The sequence below is a fragment of the Natator depressus genome, chromosome 4 (assembly GCF_965152275.1).
Source record: "Natator depressus isolate rNatDep1 chromosome 4, rNatDep2.hap1, whole genome shotgun sequence".
NCBI classification, from domain to species: Eukaryota; Metazoa; Chordata; order Testudines; family Cheloniidae; genus Natator; species Natator depressus.
Genome location: NC_134237.1, coordinates 12,825,435 through 12,841,561, shown reverse-complemented (window position 1 = coordinate 12,841,561; position 16,127 = coordinate 12,825,435). Strand labels below are relative to the sequence as shown.

Here is a 16,127-nt window from a genome sequence, read left to right as displayed (position 1 = left end):
ATCCTCGCTAGCCTCTGGGAAGGAGAAGATCCTGTGATCCTTGAAACACATGCCGCTTGTGGAGAAAAAAAAAGGGACAGTGGTATTTTAAAAGACACATTTTATAGAACAACGGGTACACTCTTTCACGGTAAACCTTGCTGTTAACATTACATACATAGCACATGTGCTTTCATTCCAAGATCGCATTTTGCCTCCCCCCAGCGCGTGGCTAGCCCCTCATCCCTCCCCGTGGCTAACAGCGGGAAACATTTCTGTTCAGCTACAGGCAAACAGCCCAGCAGGAACGGGCACCTCTAAATATCCCCTTAAGAAAAGCACCCTATTTCAACCAGGTGACCATGAATGATATCACTCTCCTGAGGATAACACAGAGAGATAAAGAACGGATGTTGTTTGAACACCAGCAAACATACACTGCAATGCTTTGTTCTACAATGATTCCCAAGTACGTGCTACTGGCCCGGAGTGGTAAAGTGTCCTACCATGGTGGATGGAATAAGGCTGCCCTCCCCAGAAACTTTTTGCAAAGGCTTTGGGAGTATATCCAGGAGAGCTGCGAGTGCCAGGGCAAATTAATCATTAAACATGCTTGCTTTTAAACCATGGATAGTATTTTAAAAGGTACACTCACCAGAGGTCCCTTCTCCATCTGGCGGGTCTGGGAGGCAGTCTTGGGTGGGTTCGGGGAGTACTGGCTCCAGGTCCAGGGTGAGAAACAGTTCCTGGCTGTCGGGAAAACCGGTTTCTCCACTTGCTTGCTGTGAGCTATCTACAACCTCCTCCTCCTCCTCCTCCTCATCATCATCTTCCTTGTCCCCAAAACCTGCTTCCGTGTTGCCTCCATCTCCATTGAAGGAGTCAAACAACACGGCTGGGGTAGTGGTGGCTGAACCCCCTAAAATGGCATGCAGCTCATCATAGAAGCGGCATGTTCGGGGCTCTGACCCGGAGCGGCCGTTCGCCCCTCTGGTTTTCTGGTAGGCTTGCCTCAGCTCCTTAAGTTTCACGCAGAACTGCTTTGCGTCCCTGTTATGGCCTCTGTCCTTCATGCCCTGGGAGATTTTGACAAATGTTTTGGCATTTTGAAAACTGGAACATAGTTCTGATAGCACGGATTCCTCTCCCCATACAGCGATCCGATCCCATACCTCCCGTTCGGTCCATGCTGGAGCTCTTTTGCGATTCTGGGACTCCATCATGGTCACCTCTGTTGATGAGCTCTACACTCACCTGCAGGTAATTACTCCTCCCACCCCACTCGCCTGCTGGTAATAGCTCATCTTAAGTGATCACTCTCCTTACAATGTATATTTTTTCATGGTCTGTGTGTATGTATAAAATCTGCTCACTGTACTTTCCACTTTATGCATCCGATGAAGTGAGCTGTAGCTCACGAAAGCTTATGCTCAAATAAATTGGTTAGTCTCTAAGGTGCCACAAGTCCTCTTTATGTTTTTTTGGGGACTGGCTTCTGGTTTTTAAGAACACGTGGGGTTAACTGTACTGCCGGTGTCGCACTTAAGCCTTCCAAATAGGCTGTGAAACTTAACTGATGCAGCGGCTTCATGCTGGCCCTCCGCATGGGTGTGAATTTCTTACATTTTGATTGCACAATCCCATTAGCTTTATAAAGGTATGTTACAGTGCGTTGTTTACCCTGCAAGACTATTGGGGATGCAGCATTGCTTGCACATGCTGCTTCATTCCTTGGTGTTTCATTTACTTTTCATTAAGTATCTCAGTGAGTCTCAGCAGCAACCCTGCAATGTTGGTAGCGGGGCACCTCCACAGGTTTGTCTTGCTCAGTAACAAAATGAAGCCAAATATGACTTTTAAAATAAGTCAGAACTGCCCACCGATTTCTGGTGTTTCTACTGGGACAGAATGTGTCAGTATCTTAGTCAGCCCAGCAGTGGAATAAGGTCCATATGGCACATATGATCTACCCAGAGCCTGGCTCTGGAGGTACGTCTACACTGCACAGATCTTATGGTGGCATATGGAGGACATGCACTGCATGCCCCTAGCAGGAGTATAAATAGCAGTGTAGACGGTGAGGCATTGCTTAGACGAGTAAACCCTGTGGATATGTACCATGCACAGCTCTCTCTCGACATGCCCAAGCAGTGCCTGTCCCGTCTACACTGCTGTTTTTGGCAGTGTAGTTTCCGGCTGCCTCCCAGCTGGCAGAGCCTTTCCCCACTGCAGGGAACTTCTGGAGCCTTTCCCTTGCCATAGATCAGAGCTAGCGAGGGAATTTACCCCATTCCAGCTCTAGTACACACATCCCTTCTTCAGAACCCTGCCTCAAGGCCCAGTCCCGGGCGTCATTATTTGCCAGTGTCTATATTCACACTCTGTTGACATACTTTTAACGCTCTTGGGCCCATCACAATTCTCCATTAAAAAGAAGATCCTGCCAACATTTCCCTTCTCTCCCCATGACTAATCACGCTGGTGGATACTCATAAGTTCAATTTACAACCCAGTCAAGAGAAACAAATATGGGAAGTGTCTTGAGAGCTTCCTTTCTTATTTATTATTTGTGTCTTTTGTCACCTATTTTAATATGAGGTTAATTGGTCTTATTATTAATTAAAATCAACACTGCTCCTTTGACCTAGTTAGATATGCCTGATCAGTATATAAATAAGCCTGTTTTAATTAAATTACTTCCAAATTGTGAGTTGTACATTGGACAGAAATCTGACCTTATTCAGTACCTAATTTAGTTGAGTTTCAAAGTCTCCATCTGGAAGATAAAACTAAGAATCGGTTTAAACCACTTAGGGTGTCTGGAGTCGCTGCAGATGTCAAGACACCAATGTAGGTGTAATCTGGTGTCTCATATCAGTTTTACATGGGTTGTGTCACAAAGGTTAAAAGTCTGATCTGGGTTAAGATGATCATTAAGAATGAGCAGGATCTCACAATTCTACTGGAGCTAGAGGGCAAAAAATAGAGTGTGTGACATACAAAGGCTGAATCTAAAATTTCTGCACAGTATAACTCCGAGAGTTGGTGAAAGTGTGGTGGAAATATTTTGTCAGCTGTATTATTAATATTTGTTGTGTCTTTCAGGTTCAAGGTGAAGAACAAAAATCTTTCCTGCACAAAGATTTCTGCTTTTCCCCTCCTTTTAATTTTATTTATAGTTTTATATAAAAGCATAGGGCCAGCAATGGAGCTACACTGATTTACATCAGCTGAGGATCTGGCCCATAAAGTGTTACGTATTACTGTGATATATTTTAGGCAGTGATCTAGAAAGTTACTTTCTGTACAAGACATATAACACAAAAGGGTTTCATAACAAAATTTCCCTCTTTTTCTCCATTGGAAGGCTTTTCTGAACAAGGCTGATTTGCTGTGGGACTTGAGGCCTGCTTTTCAGAGGCGGTAGGTAAGTACCCACAGTGTCCACTGAAGTCAGCCATTTTGGTTGGTGTGGTGTCCACTCATTTCTTGAGATGTACGGACATGCAAACCTGGGGAACATCTGGGTGACTTATTGTAACTGCACCCACCAGGCAATCCTCTTGTTCTGTAGCAATCCTTGTACTCACGTTGGTCTATACTAGCTCCCACACAGCACCTGCTGGGGACGGTCCTTGCAGAGCCCTCATTTTTGATTAAACGATCCCCTTTTCCTCTGAAGTTAGTGACCCCTTTCTCTCTGAGATCAATGACCAGGTTCCCTGACTTATGAACATCTGACAAAAGCATAGCCCTAAATGTGCAGTCTCTGCCACCAATTACACACATGCAAAGTGAAACAAAGTTTGAAAAGAGAGAGACAAAAATATCTAAATAAAAATTAAACACAATAAAAGCATAGCTGGGCTGGCACTGAGAGAACAGGCTCAGCTCTTGGTTACAAATGAGTAGTAAAGCAAAGGAAAAGCGAACACTTTTATAATTTCCTTGTCTCTCTTTACAGCTGCACAACTCCTTGAGTGGCATCCTATTTTGGTGTGCCATGGGTGGGCCAGCTTGTGAACCCCTTCCTCACAAAGCAGTTCCATTGATGACAACGTCACTCATATGAGGAATGGCATTACAATCTGTCCCTAAACCCCTACATTTTATGCCCCAATATTTAGGTGGGAGCGGAAAAAAAGCACTTCAAACATTGATGGAAACAAATAAGGGGAAAGACATGTTTTAAATTCCCATGCGCTTTCTTCTAGTTTGTTTGCAAAATATTATGGTTCATGCAGCAACCTTGTCATAGTAAAACTGAAAAATATGTTAGACCAAGTCTTTGCAGTGTGAAATTCTGCAAGAGATGTTCTGAAGTTCCAAGGCAGGTGAATGGTTCAGGTGGAAATGTTAACCAGCTGCATTCAAACAGGCTCAGCCACACCTATCTATTGAGCTACTATCAATACAGTATTATTACTGTGACTCAATAGCTGAGCTAGCGTATGATCCCTGACTCCTTGGCACAGCTGAGCAAGCTGGGTCACAGTTTGGCTTACAGTGTTATTTTCAATAGGTTACTGTGTGTAGTTTGATGGGTGGGTTCTTTGGGGTGGGGAAGAGAAAACTGTAGCGATCACACTGCCTCTAAGGGCCACTCTAGAATAGTCAACACCACTATTGAAATATCTGTGGGCAATTACTGACACAAGTTTGACATGGTCAGACTCAGATGCCTGTGTCATCAAAACACTCCCACCCCAGTTCTAATACTAACAAAGATCGCCACGCTACCATTCTTGTCAAATCTACTGCATTCCAGGATGATGCAGAACTAGGTTAGGTTTCTAATATACCCAAGGAAGGCACAAAGATGGGAAACATTTCACAAGCCAGCAAATTAAATAAAGCGCAAAGAAAAATAATTCAGTATTTATTATTATTATTTATAAATCGCATTACAGTAGTACCTAGATTCTTCAACCAAGATCAGAGCGCCATGGTGCAAGGTGCTGTACAAACACAGAATGAGAGATGACCTCTGCTTTAAGGATGTTACAATGTGAATACATGAGATGGACACAGAATGGGAAAAGCAGTATTATCTACTTTTTATAGATGGGGAGCTCACAGAGAGATGAAGTACGACTTACCCACAGTCACACTGGAAGTCAGCAGCAGAGCCAGGAAATGAATCCAGATATCTTGAGTCCCAGGCCAGCACCTTAACTGCTAGATGATCCTAAGCACAAAATATACATTTCCTGGTTTAAATGTCTTATTTCTTGTTAAAGGAAAGAACAAACAACAAACAAAGTCTCTGTGAGCGAGAGAGGACAGTGATTCACTAATACTCTACACCTCAAGTGAAACACAGTCTCTCAGCTGCCGTTGCAAGCAGGTAGCAACTTCTCTTCATTGGAAGGTGCAACTCACAGAAAACAGAACGACCACATCCCCTTTTAGATCCACAGTGATACGCACCACAGTAGAAATATCCTGACGTTAAAGTCTCGTGATATCTTATGGTCTACAGTTGCTAGAAACAAAAGCCTCACCCATCGGAAAGGGAGGATTCCTAGATTCCTAATGACTGAAATCTCCTTATTCTAGCTCTGAGGGGTGTGAAGTACCAGATGGAAAGGCCTACATTTTTTAAAGTGGCCATTAATTTTGGGTGCCAATTTTAAACACAGCGCCCACAGAAGCCACGTCTAAGCAGGAGGCCCAAGCTGTCTCAAACTGGACACCCAGAAACCACAGCACCCAAATTAGTGAAGGAAAGAAGGAATAACTTTGATGGCACATTGTATATTTTGGAAAAAAAAAAAAGCAGCAGCTGTTTGTGGCTGCTCAGACGATGGGCTGCTATAATCAGTCCTGGCAAATATGAGTGGGCAGAGGGCAGGTGCCAGATGTGGTATATATATATAATTGTTTGTACAGGTATTACAAGATTATAAAACAACAGCAGTGCCTATTTTAATGGGAAATGGGCACACAAATCCCTTTAGGCAGCTTTCAGGCATATTATAATGTGCTCTTGTTTTTAAATCTTACAAGGCACAACTCAATATGAATGAGGAAGTGGATTCCAATTCTTCACTCAGTTGGCCTCAGATGCTGAGTTTCAATGGGACATACAAGCATCCATACCCAGACCACAACATTTCCTATGTGGACTTCTACCTTCATCAGCCAGCAGTGGCAGCCGTCTTCATCATCTCCTACCTCCTCATCTTCCTCCTGTGTATGCTTGGCAATGGAGTGGTTTGCTTCATTGTTCTGAGGAGCAAGCACATGCGCACAGTCACAAACCTCTTCATCTTGAATCTGGCTGTCAGTGACTTACTGGTGGGGATATTCTGCATGCCCACCACTCTCCTGGATAACATCGTAACAGGTAGGTAGAACCTGATGATATAAATGTTGGAGCGATAATGGAAATCTCCTACAGAGTTTGGTTCTCACTCAGGATGTGCAAAAGAAGAACCAACAAAAATCTTTGCCCAAGCCTGCCCTGGACTAGAGCCCTAAATACATATCAAGTTCAAGAACATGCAGAGCCAGATCTTTGGCCCCTGCTTTGGCTTCTGGGCACCATGAGAGTGGTTCAAAGGCACCAGGAAGCTGCCATCACAGCATAGGTGGTCTCACTACCCTTAGCGAGGGTGAAACCCACCCCCACAATGGTAAAAAGTCAGCATAGCTAGCTCTTCACCACCACTTCCAACTCCCCCTGGCATCAGGGGGTTATGGGGGAAGGCGATGTGTGTTGGAGGCATGAGTTAGCTACTCAGGAGGCTACTCAGATGTACAAAAGGGAGCCAGTCCAATCCCTGGCTGCCCCCCAGGATCGAGAGGGCACCAACTTGGCCACCTTTCCCATCACTTCTGTGGTCCTGCAGTGAGTGAACCTTGGCTGGACCTAAGGACCTGGCCTCCAGTTCACATTTTTTCTTCATTGTTTTTCACGTCCCTGCACTTCCAAGTCCTAGCCAGAGCTGGGAATGGAAATTAGACCATAAGCCAATCTCCCCTCTTTCTGTTTCCAGATGGATTAAAATCAGACCGCTTAAAAAAAAAAAAAATCTCACAACAGATTCTTTTTTTGTAAAACCTCAAACCCAGTTTTGCAGCCTCCAAAGGCTCAGAGATATGTCAGAACCTTCTGAGATCTGCCTGTCACCAATCCTCAACTAACCATGGCAAAGGTCACCAAAATGGCATACAGGGCTGTCGTCAATAGTGAGTGTTTGCCAGCCATTCGTGCACACACACAGCTAAGGCACATCTGTTTTTTCATTTAAATAGGTATTGTCAGCCCTTGTTTTGATGTCAGCGAATGGACACAATTACACAATGTGATGAGTATTAGTGGTAATAACTTTATACATTTCTTCCCCACGTATTTTTTTTGACAGGTGTCCACACCCAGTGCTGTGATATAAGCCAGTTAGAAGCCTGCATTAAACTACACACCTTTCTTCCCCTCTTCCCCCTTTTTGTCACATAAGTTGGCTGTATGGATTTCAAAGTCCTGTCTACCCTTTCTGAGGTCCATCCATATCATTTTTGGACAGGTGTGCATTTATGGTGCCATACAGCTTGAGAAAACCCTATTTTTTTAAAAATCTATTCTTATGAGACTGACTAAAACCAACCAAACATATATATATTTCATGCCCTTTCCTTACCTTTTAGGAAAATGTGCTTTTATGCAGTTAGCACAAATCTAACTATATTCAATTAAATCATTGTACAAAACTACTAGTACAATTCTAAATCAATTAAATAAATGCAGAAAGGCTTGATGACAGAGGAATAAATGGGAAATCATATATAGTTAATGCATTTTACCTCTTTTCAGATGAAATTATTCTGGTATGCCGTTAGTACAATTCGGTATAAATCAAATTAAACAAACACTCAGACGCTGCAGAGGAGTTTGCGGAAGAAACACTCCTCATTTGCTGAGCCAATCAAAAGGTATTTTTAATCACCTTTAATGGAATTATACATCAGAGCACATTAAAATGTGCCACATTTTCCTGAGTCAGCTGCAGGTTTTCTTTAACCCTCTGGCTTTTTATGGAACTATACATAGGAGCATATTAAAATACAAATTAAAACTTAAATACCAAAATCAGAAGAAGCACACATCTAGATTTATTTATCAAACTTTACAAAAACCCTATATACCATCTACTAGTGAGCCAGTTTTTTAATTTTCAACCAGGAATAAAGTTTCCTCTTTCTAATAAATCCCTCTAACAGCTGTCTTTAAAATCTGGTAGCAGCTGTCTTTCAAAACTGGTAGAGAGCCCCTAGAGGTATCATAGGTTTAATCTCTATTCATATTCCATTTGCTCAAAGTAATACCTTTCGTCTTATCTTTTTACATTTATTAGAAATTAGTACCTATTGGCTTAAACTGTATAAGAGGCCTTTTAATTTTAGTACATTTTTACCTAATTAATTGCATTGGATATAAAATACCCTATAGAAGCAGTTTATAAGTATGTATTTACCCTGTCATGGAAATTTATCATTTGTGAATTGCAAAGAATGTATTAGTTTCAAGGATACAGCAAAAGAACCCTTGCTTCCATAGTTGTGTTAGAGTAAAACAAGCATGCAAACAAACAAAAAAAACATATTTTTGACCAGTAGCTATTGACAAAAGAGCCTGTCTAGCACTTGTGTACCTATCAGAGGAATGTTCGTCTAGATTTCTGTATCAAATTTTTAAAATCTATTTAATTTCAAATTATTTTAACAGATATAATGGTATGCATAGTATGTGAGCAGTGCAACATAATGGCACTCAAACCACATGGGATACATAGACACAGCTTTGAATTTGTCTGGTTAAGACCATAGCCCATTGTATGGGTTGTATTACTGCTACGACATTGAGTAATAGGTGTTTTGTTTTTTTAAAGATAAGACAAGACTTTGTGTTCCAAGTATCCTTTATTTTATGTATTATCTAAGCTCCCACATGCATTTTGGATCTCAGAGCCTGCTGTCAATATTTGAAGAATGACTGCATAGACTTTCATAGATTCATAGATACTAAGGTCAGAAGGGACCATTATGATCATCTAGTCTGACCTCCTGCACAACGCAGGCCACAGAATCTCACCCACCCACTCCTGTGAAAAGCCTCTCACCTATGTCTGAGCTACTGAAGTCCTCAAATTGCGGTTTAAAGATTTCAAGGAGCAGAGAATCCTCGAGCAAGTGACCCGTGCCCCATGCTACAGAGGAAGGTGAAAAAGCTCCAGGGCCTCTTCCAATCTGCCCTGGAGGAAAATTCCTTCCCGACCCCAAATATGGTGATCAGCTGAACCCTGAGCATATGGGCAAGATTCACCAGCCAGACACCCAGGAAAGAATTCTCTGTAGTAACTCAGATCCCACCCCATCTAACATCCCATCACAGGCCATGGGCCTATTTACCATGAATATTTAAAGATCAATTAATTGCCAAAATCATGTTATCCCATCATACCATCTCCTCCATAAACTTATCGAGTTTAATCTTTGGTTTTGTTGCTACTGTTTTTGGAATATATAAAATAAAAGGCATCTTTATCTTTTTTTTTTGTGCCTAATCTTAGCCCGTACACTAGTGTACAATGTTAAAATAGTAGAGAAATTTTTACCCTGATCATTGAGCTACCACCAACTTTGCTGCTATCGTTAAACTAGAGATTTAAACTAGAATACCCACCAAAAGGAGCACACATCTACAGTTATCTAGCATATCTAAATAAATTTTTCCACACATTCCCTCTTACATGTTTATTTAAAACTAATAAAGAGCCCCTAATGGTATTACAAGCCCTGAGCCCCTCACCCCCAAATATTCCTATATTTCTCCCACCGACTCATAAATATTATGTATTTCTTCACGTAACTTTGAATTATTGGAAATTGGCCCCTTTGGCTCAAACTATGCAAGAAGTCTGTTAATTTTGGGAGTTTTGCCTGGTGGAAAACATAGCATTCAAAAAACAAGAGAAAACAAACAAACCATCTTGCAGACAGTTTACAATGCTGCATTTCTTTCTTATACTGGATGTAAATTAAGCAAGTTTAATTTTCAGGAGAATACAAACCCCGCATTCACAGAGCAACAATCCATAATTTTGTAACAGTTTGAAGCACAGAGATAAAAATGTTATTTGTTTTGTTTGTTGTTCATTAGACTTCTAATGAAACATCAAAATGTTTATCAGAAGGAAATGGAGAGGCTGGTACCCAATGAACATCTCTTTTACCATCAGATATCAGGAAGAGAAGGGTAGAGAAGTGAAGGATGGGAGTTTGTGTGGATGACAGATGTTGCAATTTTTATCTCTGTACTCCAAACAGATAGAAAAGCATAGACCGTGAAAATTTGTTCGTGCTCTTTTTTTTTTACTATAATACATCTCTGTAAATGAGGAGGTTGTTTGCTGAATCCTGGAAATAAAACTACCTTCTCAATTCACAAACGATGAATGTTTAATCCAGGTGTGACCATCATGGAGCTGCTATATATTAAGCTATGAATCATATTTAATAATGATATGAATATTGTAAGTGACCTGGTCAGTGAGGTAAACTAGCTGTATAATTACGAAAATTTGGAAAACCCATGCAATATATATCATCACTTCCCATTTATTCTTCTGAATAAAATTTATGTATTTATTTAGATTTGAGCTAGTTGCATAAAAGCATATTTTCCTAAAAAAATTATTTATTTTTATTATTTATTTAAAGATTCACATAAGGATGCATTAAATAGAAAATAAACATTCTTTGTTTTCCAAAATGGTGGCATGGCAGTGAAAATGCACACAGGTCCAGAAACGATACCGAGGCACTTTTGAAATTTAGGAAAGGGCTGGCAGGACCTTCATAGCCATGTAGCCAGATAAAAAGAGGGTGGGAAATGGGAGGGACATGCTGTCTAAAATGAAATTTTGATTGGTGCATTATTGTCCGGTGTCACACAACAGAGGTGGGACATGGACACCTGCCAACCAATACAATGTGATGAAAGGTACAGAGTTATTACTGGTTTCAGAGTAGCAGCCGTGTTAGTCTGTATACGCAGAAAGAACAGGAGGACTTGTGGCACCTTAGAGACTAACAAAGAGTTATTACTATGGCTATTTGCAATCAGTGTTGGGAATTAAACACATTCAGAGGTGGTGAAGGAGACAGTCTATGTTAGATGTACAGTCACACTCCATTAGCCCTACTCACACTCAGACATTTGTAAGGGGGTCTGAAGTAGCCTTTGCTGGTGGAATTTACATGCTGCGAAACCAGGAAGTGTAATTTAAAATAAGATGTGGTCATCTTCAACACACACCTTCCTATATCTTCTCCTAATTGCTTTTTTTGCTACATTCCTCCTTTCTACCCCTTGGCACGTGCGTTTTCCCAGATTAGATGCCGTTGCTCTCTGTTAGATTCAGTAGACTCTGTTGGTCCGATGTAGAGATGACATGTAAAGGGTGGCGTGTAAATTGTTGGTAACCAGGAATGAGTTTAAGTGATTAACCAAGTCTAAGTAATTCTAATGGAGTCTAAGTTGATACACACTGTGGGGGGCAAGGAGAAGGTGAAAGTTATACCTCTGTAAGGTAAGGTCCCTGTTTTATATGGAAGCATGTGAAACCATTGCAGCTATAGTGTCTATCTCCCTTTCCTCTCACATGGTGCTGCTTTAACAGGTGCTCATGCTAACACTTCAGATACATGTGTGCTGCGATCAGAGTTATCAGAAGAACATCTCTGGCCAGACTTTGACATTAATCTCTGTCCCCCTTTTATTACCTTGTGGTGGGACACTGTGCACCATCATTCACCTGCCCTTGGACAGCATTATGCCTGGGGAGAGCACTTCAGCTCTGGGAGTGTTCTGGGAAGGATGCTCCTTTACTGAGCCTTCAGTGCTGAAGTGACATGGAAGCAATTTACCGTTTTATGGCTATTTCAATTTGTACCTTCCAGGATGGCCCTTTGGGAGCATGGTCTGCAAAATGAGTGGGATGGTCCAGGGAATCTCTGTCTCAGCCTCCGTTTTCACTTTGGTTGCAATTGCAGTTGACAGGTAAGATGATGTAAAGCTCTGAAACCAATATTCAGTAAAAAAAAACAAAACAAAAATATATTGCTTATCATCCCGGGATCCCCAGCATTTTTACAATTACCAATTCATCCTCATTACACCCTGATGAGATGGGGTGTATTGTGCCCATTTTAGGGATGGGCAGAATGAGGCACGGCTAGGTTAAAGTGTGGCCATCATCATTTTTTCCCCACTTGATTTCCATAAAGATGGTAGAGGAGCAGGCACTGCTGGGGAACCCCCTTAGTGTGGCTCCATCTCTCCCGCCTGCTGCTTGCAGAGCTGAGAACAACGGATCTATATTCTGAGCCCAGGGCCCTCTGATCTGCTGCTGAGGGAAGGGGAGAGAAGTCTGAGAGTCCCCATCCCCCAGCAGAGCAAGGAATTCACCCATCCCTGTCTGGGGAGAGTGCCCCAGAGGGGACTGGCAGATCCTGTGTCTGCTACTCTCCCTTCAGGTGGCAGATCAAAGAGCTGCTGGGACCAGAAGGCCCCCTCCCAGGTCTGTAGCAGCAGCAGGAGGGGTGGCAATTCCATGCTCAGGGCCAAGATCACAGGACTTGGCCTGCTGGGCTACTCTAAAGAGCTCCTCCTCCCTCCCAGCCTGCCCATCTTTATGAAGGGATGTATGTCTTCTCCCATCCCCGAGCCAGGCTGCTCTGGGTCCCTCCTGGGGGTAGGGGAGGATGTTATAAATACTTTTTCCCAGCCTCTATTTCTGCCTCTTCAATGCTGTGGGGAGGGTGTTTCTGCCTTGTTCCCTGCCCAGAATACCACTGGGGTAGTGAGATAGCCAGTTGCTTCGCCTCAGTCCCCTGCTGCCGCTCTCATCTCATTTTGGGAGCAGGAGTAGGTCTCTCCCTTCCTGCCCCAGATTCCTAGCCACTTCCTTCTCCCTTCGATGCCACCCTTCCCCTTCTTTGAAGCAGCTGCAGTCTCTTCAGGCAGCTTCCGCTGGCCCCACCCCTGTGGTGATGTAGCAGTCTGCCGAAGCACGAGGAGGGATTCGGTTGAGGATGGTCAAAATTAGCATAAAATAAATTTTTTTTTAAAATGCAAGATTGGCCATTTGCTGGGTCTGACCCTTTTTTAATGGCGAGTGATGTCAGTGAGCAGGACCACATTTGATGTGACTGTCCAGTGTCACACAACAGAGAAGAGGCAGAGCTGTGTATACAGCTCTGCATCTGGGGGCCTGGCCCAATGCTCTGTCCAATAGACCAAACCCCCCAGGCCGTGCACCTCCTTCCTAAGACGTGGTAGAAAATTCCTTGTTCGTCAAGTACTGCAGACCCAGCGAGAGAGGTTGATTTGCAGTGGAAGTAAATGTTTATGAATCAGCTGTTCCAAAACTGTGGTCCATGTGCTACCGGTGCATACTTCGCTCGTGGTTGGCAGAACTGATTAGTCACATGGTGCTGACTCCTCCTCATGGCCAGCTGCTAAATGACATTGAGACACCTAAAACTACATGACATACTTTCCTAACGCCACCTTTCCATGTAAGCAGCTATTGCTGTTGCCACAGGAATGTTTTTCAGCTGTCACTGGGCAGAGAGGTGGCCCAGCCAATCGTGACAAGGAAGGGAACGGTCTATGAGGCAATTTCTCTACTGACATACGGACCACACTGTCAAGTTTGAGGACCCCATGTTACAAATCATTGGCCAGATCTTCAGCTGGTGTCAAATGCAAAACTCCACTGATGTCAGCACATTGATTTACACCAGCTGAGGCCCTGATTGCGCATACATATTTCTTAGGTTTAAAATAAATGATTGAACTGGGTTTTATTGACATTGGTTATATGGCTTTTAGATCTATTCTCTGGCATTTCATCTCTTCACTACAGGTTCCGATGCATTGTTTACCCATTTAAGCAGAAGCTCACCATATCAACTGCGGTTGTCATTCTAGCAGTCATCTGGGTTCTGGCTATTGCCATCATGTGTCCGTCTGCAGTCATGTTGCAGGTACAAGAGGAAAAGTATTTCAGGGTGATCCTTGGCTATGGCAATCAAACCAGCCCTATATACTGGTGCCGGGAGGACTGGCCCAACCAGGAAATGAGAAAGATTTATACAACGGTGCTGTTTACCAACATCTATCTGGCCCCCCTTTCACTCATTGTCATTATGTATGCCAGGATAGGGATCGCTCTCTTCAACAAAGCGGCACCTGTACGGGGAAAACAGAGCCAGGAGCAGCGCCACTCCGTGTCCAAGAAGAAGCAGAAGGTGATCAAAATGCTCATCGTTGTGGCTTTGCTTTTCATCCTGTCCTGGCTCCCCTTGTGGACTTTGATGATGCTCTCAGACTATGCCAATCTGACAGCGGTTCAACTGCAGATCATCAACATTTACATCTACCCCTTCGCTCACTGGCTGGCCTTTTTCAACAGCAGCATCAACCCGATCATCTATGGCTTCTTCAATGAGAACTTTCGCCGAGGCTTCCAGGCAGCCTTTAAGCTTCAGCTCTGCTCCGGGGAAATGATGCGCAGGGAGTTCTACTCCCAGCGGGGCCAAAGCAATGCCATATTACCGGCAACCACCCACCAGCTGCTGGAGGACCAACCTTCTCAAAATGCCAAGGATGAGGGGAAACCAATTCAGAGAGGGAACTGGATGAACAACCAGCACGACTTGATGATGGAAGACCTAGAAAAGGCAACCAACGACAATGGAGTAAAATGAAATTTGCTGTGAACTGGTTTATTCCAACTTCCCTTGGCAGAGTCTGATGTGGTGTGAGGTTCACACGATTTAAGCCCTCGCTGGCAAAAACAAAACAAAACACATCTTAAGAAGTTACTATTGTAAAGTATGTATAACTTGTATAATATCTGGTTGCTTGGACTAGATATGAGGCCTAATTCTGCCCCCCTTTATACCAATGTAAATCAGGAACAACTCCAATATAAGTATAAGTGAGAGCGGATTGAAGACCACTGATTTAAATGGAGATGCTCCTGATTTACATTTGGGGAGTAGAATCAAGCCTGTATTATTTTAGTTTTACACTGTTCTCAGAATAGGTGAAACAGGGTTGCATAAAGTTTTGTTAGAGAAATGTTACAGCATGTAATGCTATTATTAATCCACACAACAGTTTTGTCAGAGTAGAATCGGAAGAGGTTATTGATTTATTTAATATCCACTTAGACTTTGGGGTTTGGACTGGGTGCAAATCGTGGAATGATTCTGCTGGAACATTTTCATTATTTTTTCATTAGCCAATTTTGGACATGATCAAAATTTTATTTTGCAGATTAGGATGGTGGTTTATGAGACTAATGAAAAATCCTCAACTTTTAATTGAACAGTGCCCATTTTACAAAGTCAGGATAATCGAACACACCCTCATTTTTACAAGTTAGCTGTTAAATTCACTTCATTTATTAATAGCCCGTCCCAGTATCATTGTTTTATATTTATATCAGACATATTAGCCTGTTCCTGAAATCATTCATTCTGCTATGTTACCATTACCATTAACTCAAATGTTAGAGATTTGCTTAATAGATCAGCATTAATGTTTTAATATCTCTGAATGTAGAATATTGTGCCACCCAGCTTCCAGGCAAATGTGTAATTTGTCTTCACAGTGCTTCTGGTCTGGAGATGTTGTATGCTGTCTGTTTTTTTAATATATCTGCCTGTTTGAACTGGTGTGAGGTGTGCAGCTTCTATGGCTTCTAATTTGTTCCACTTTCTGGCTGATTCTTTAGTTAATTTTGTGATTGAACTGTCATTTCAGTTTCTCTTTGTCTGAGAAATAAAAAGGATTAAGGATGTGAGAAATAAAGGAAAAGCTGCTTTTATGCTGCAGTTTTGGTGGGTTCTCAGCATCTTGTTCTTATATTTTTTCAAATCTTTGATAAAGAAATATCTTGCCAAAATATCGTGTTCAGTGTCTAAGTTGCACAGTTTGATGGTAGCAGTACTGGAGACCATGACGTAATTGCTCCACCAAGAGACAGTAACAGGAGTATTTTATGGTTCCGATCCTCCAATCAGATCCGCAGGGGCAGAGACTTACACCCACACAGAGCTTCACTGAAGCC

The 16,127-nt window shown here is 42.5% G+C and overlaps 1 protein-coding gene across 2 annotated transcripts in view; it reads left to right on the top strand.

Annotated features, from left to right (window-relative positions):
• Positions 1-15,877, top strand: part of NPFFR2 (neuropeptide FF receptor 2) — a 39,733-nt gene extending 23,856 nt beyond the window's left edge. For both annotated transcript variants that reach the window (XM_074949933.1, XM_074949931.1), the window contains exons 2-6: positions 1,136-1,239; positions 3,347-3,406; positions 5,989-6,328; positions 11,944-12,043; positions 13,914-15,877. In XM_074949933.1, the coding sequence (XP_074806034.1) occupies positions 6,001-6,328; positions 11,944-12,043; positions 13,914-14,757 (1,272 nt within the window). In that variant the 5' untranslated portion in view covers positions 1,136-1,239; positions 3,347-3,406; positions 5,989-6,000 and the 3' untranslated portion in view covers positions 14,758-15,877. The remainder of the gene's footprint in view (positions 1-1,135; positions 1,240-3,346; positions 3,407-5,988; positions 6,329-11,943; positions 12,044-13,913) is intronic.
• The last annotated feature ends 250 nt before the right edge of the window (positions 15,878-16,127 follow it).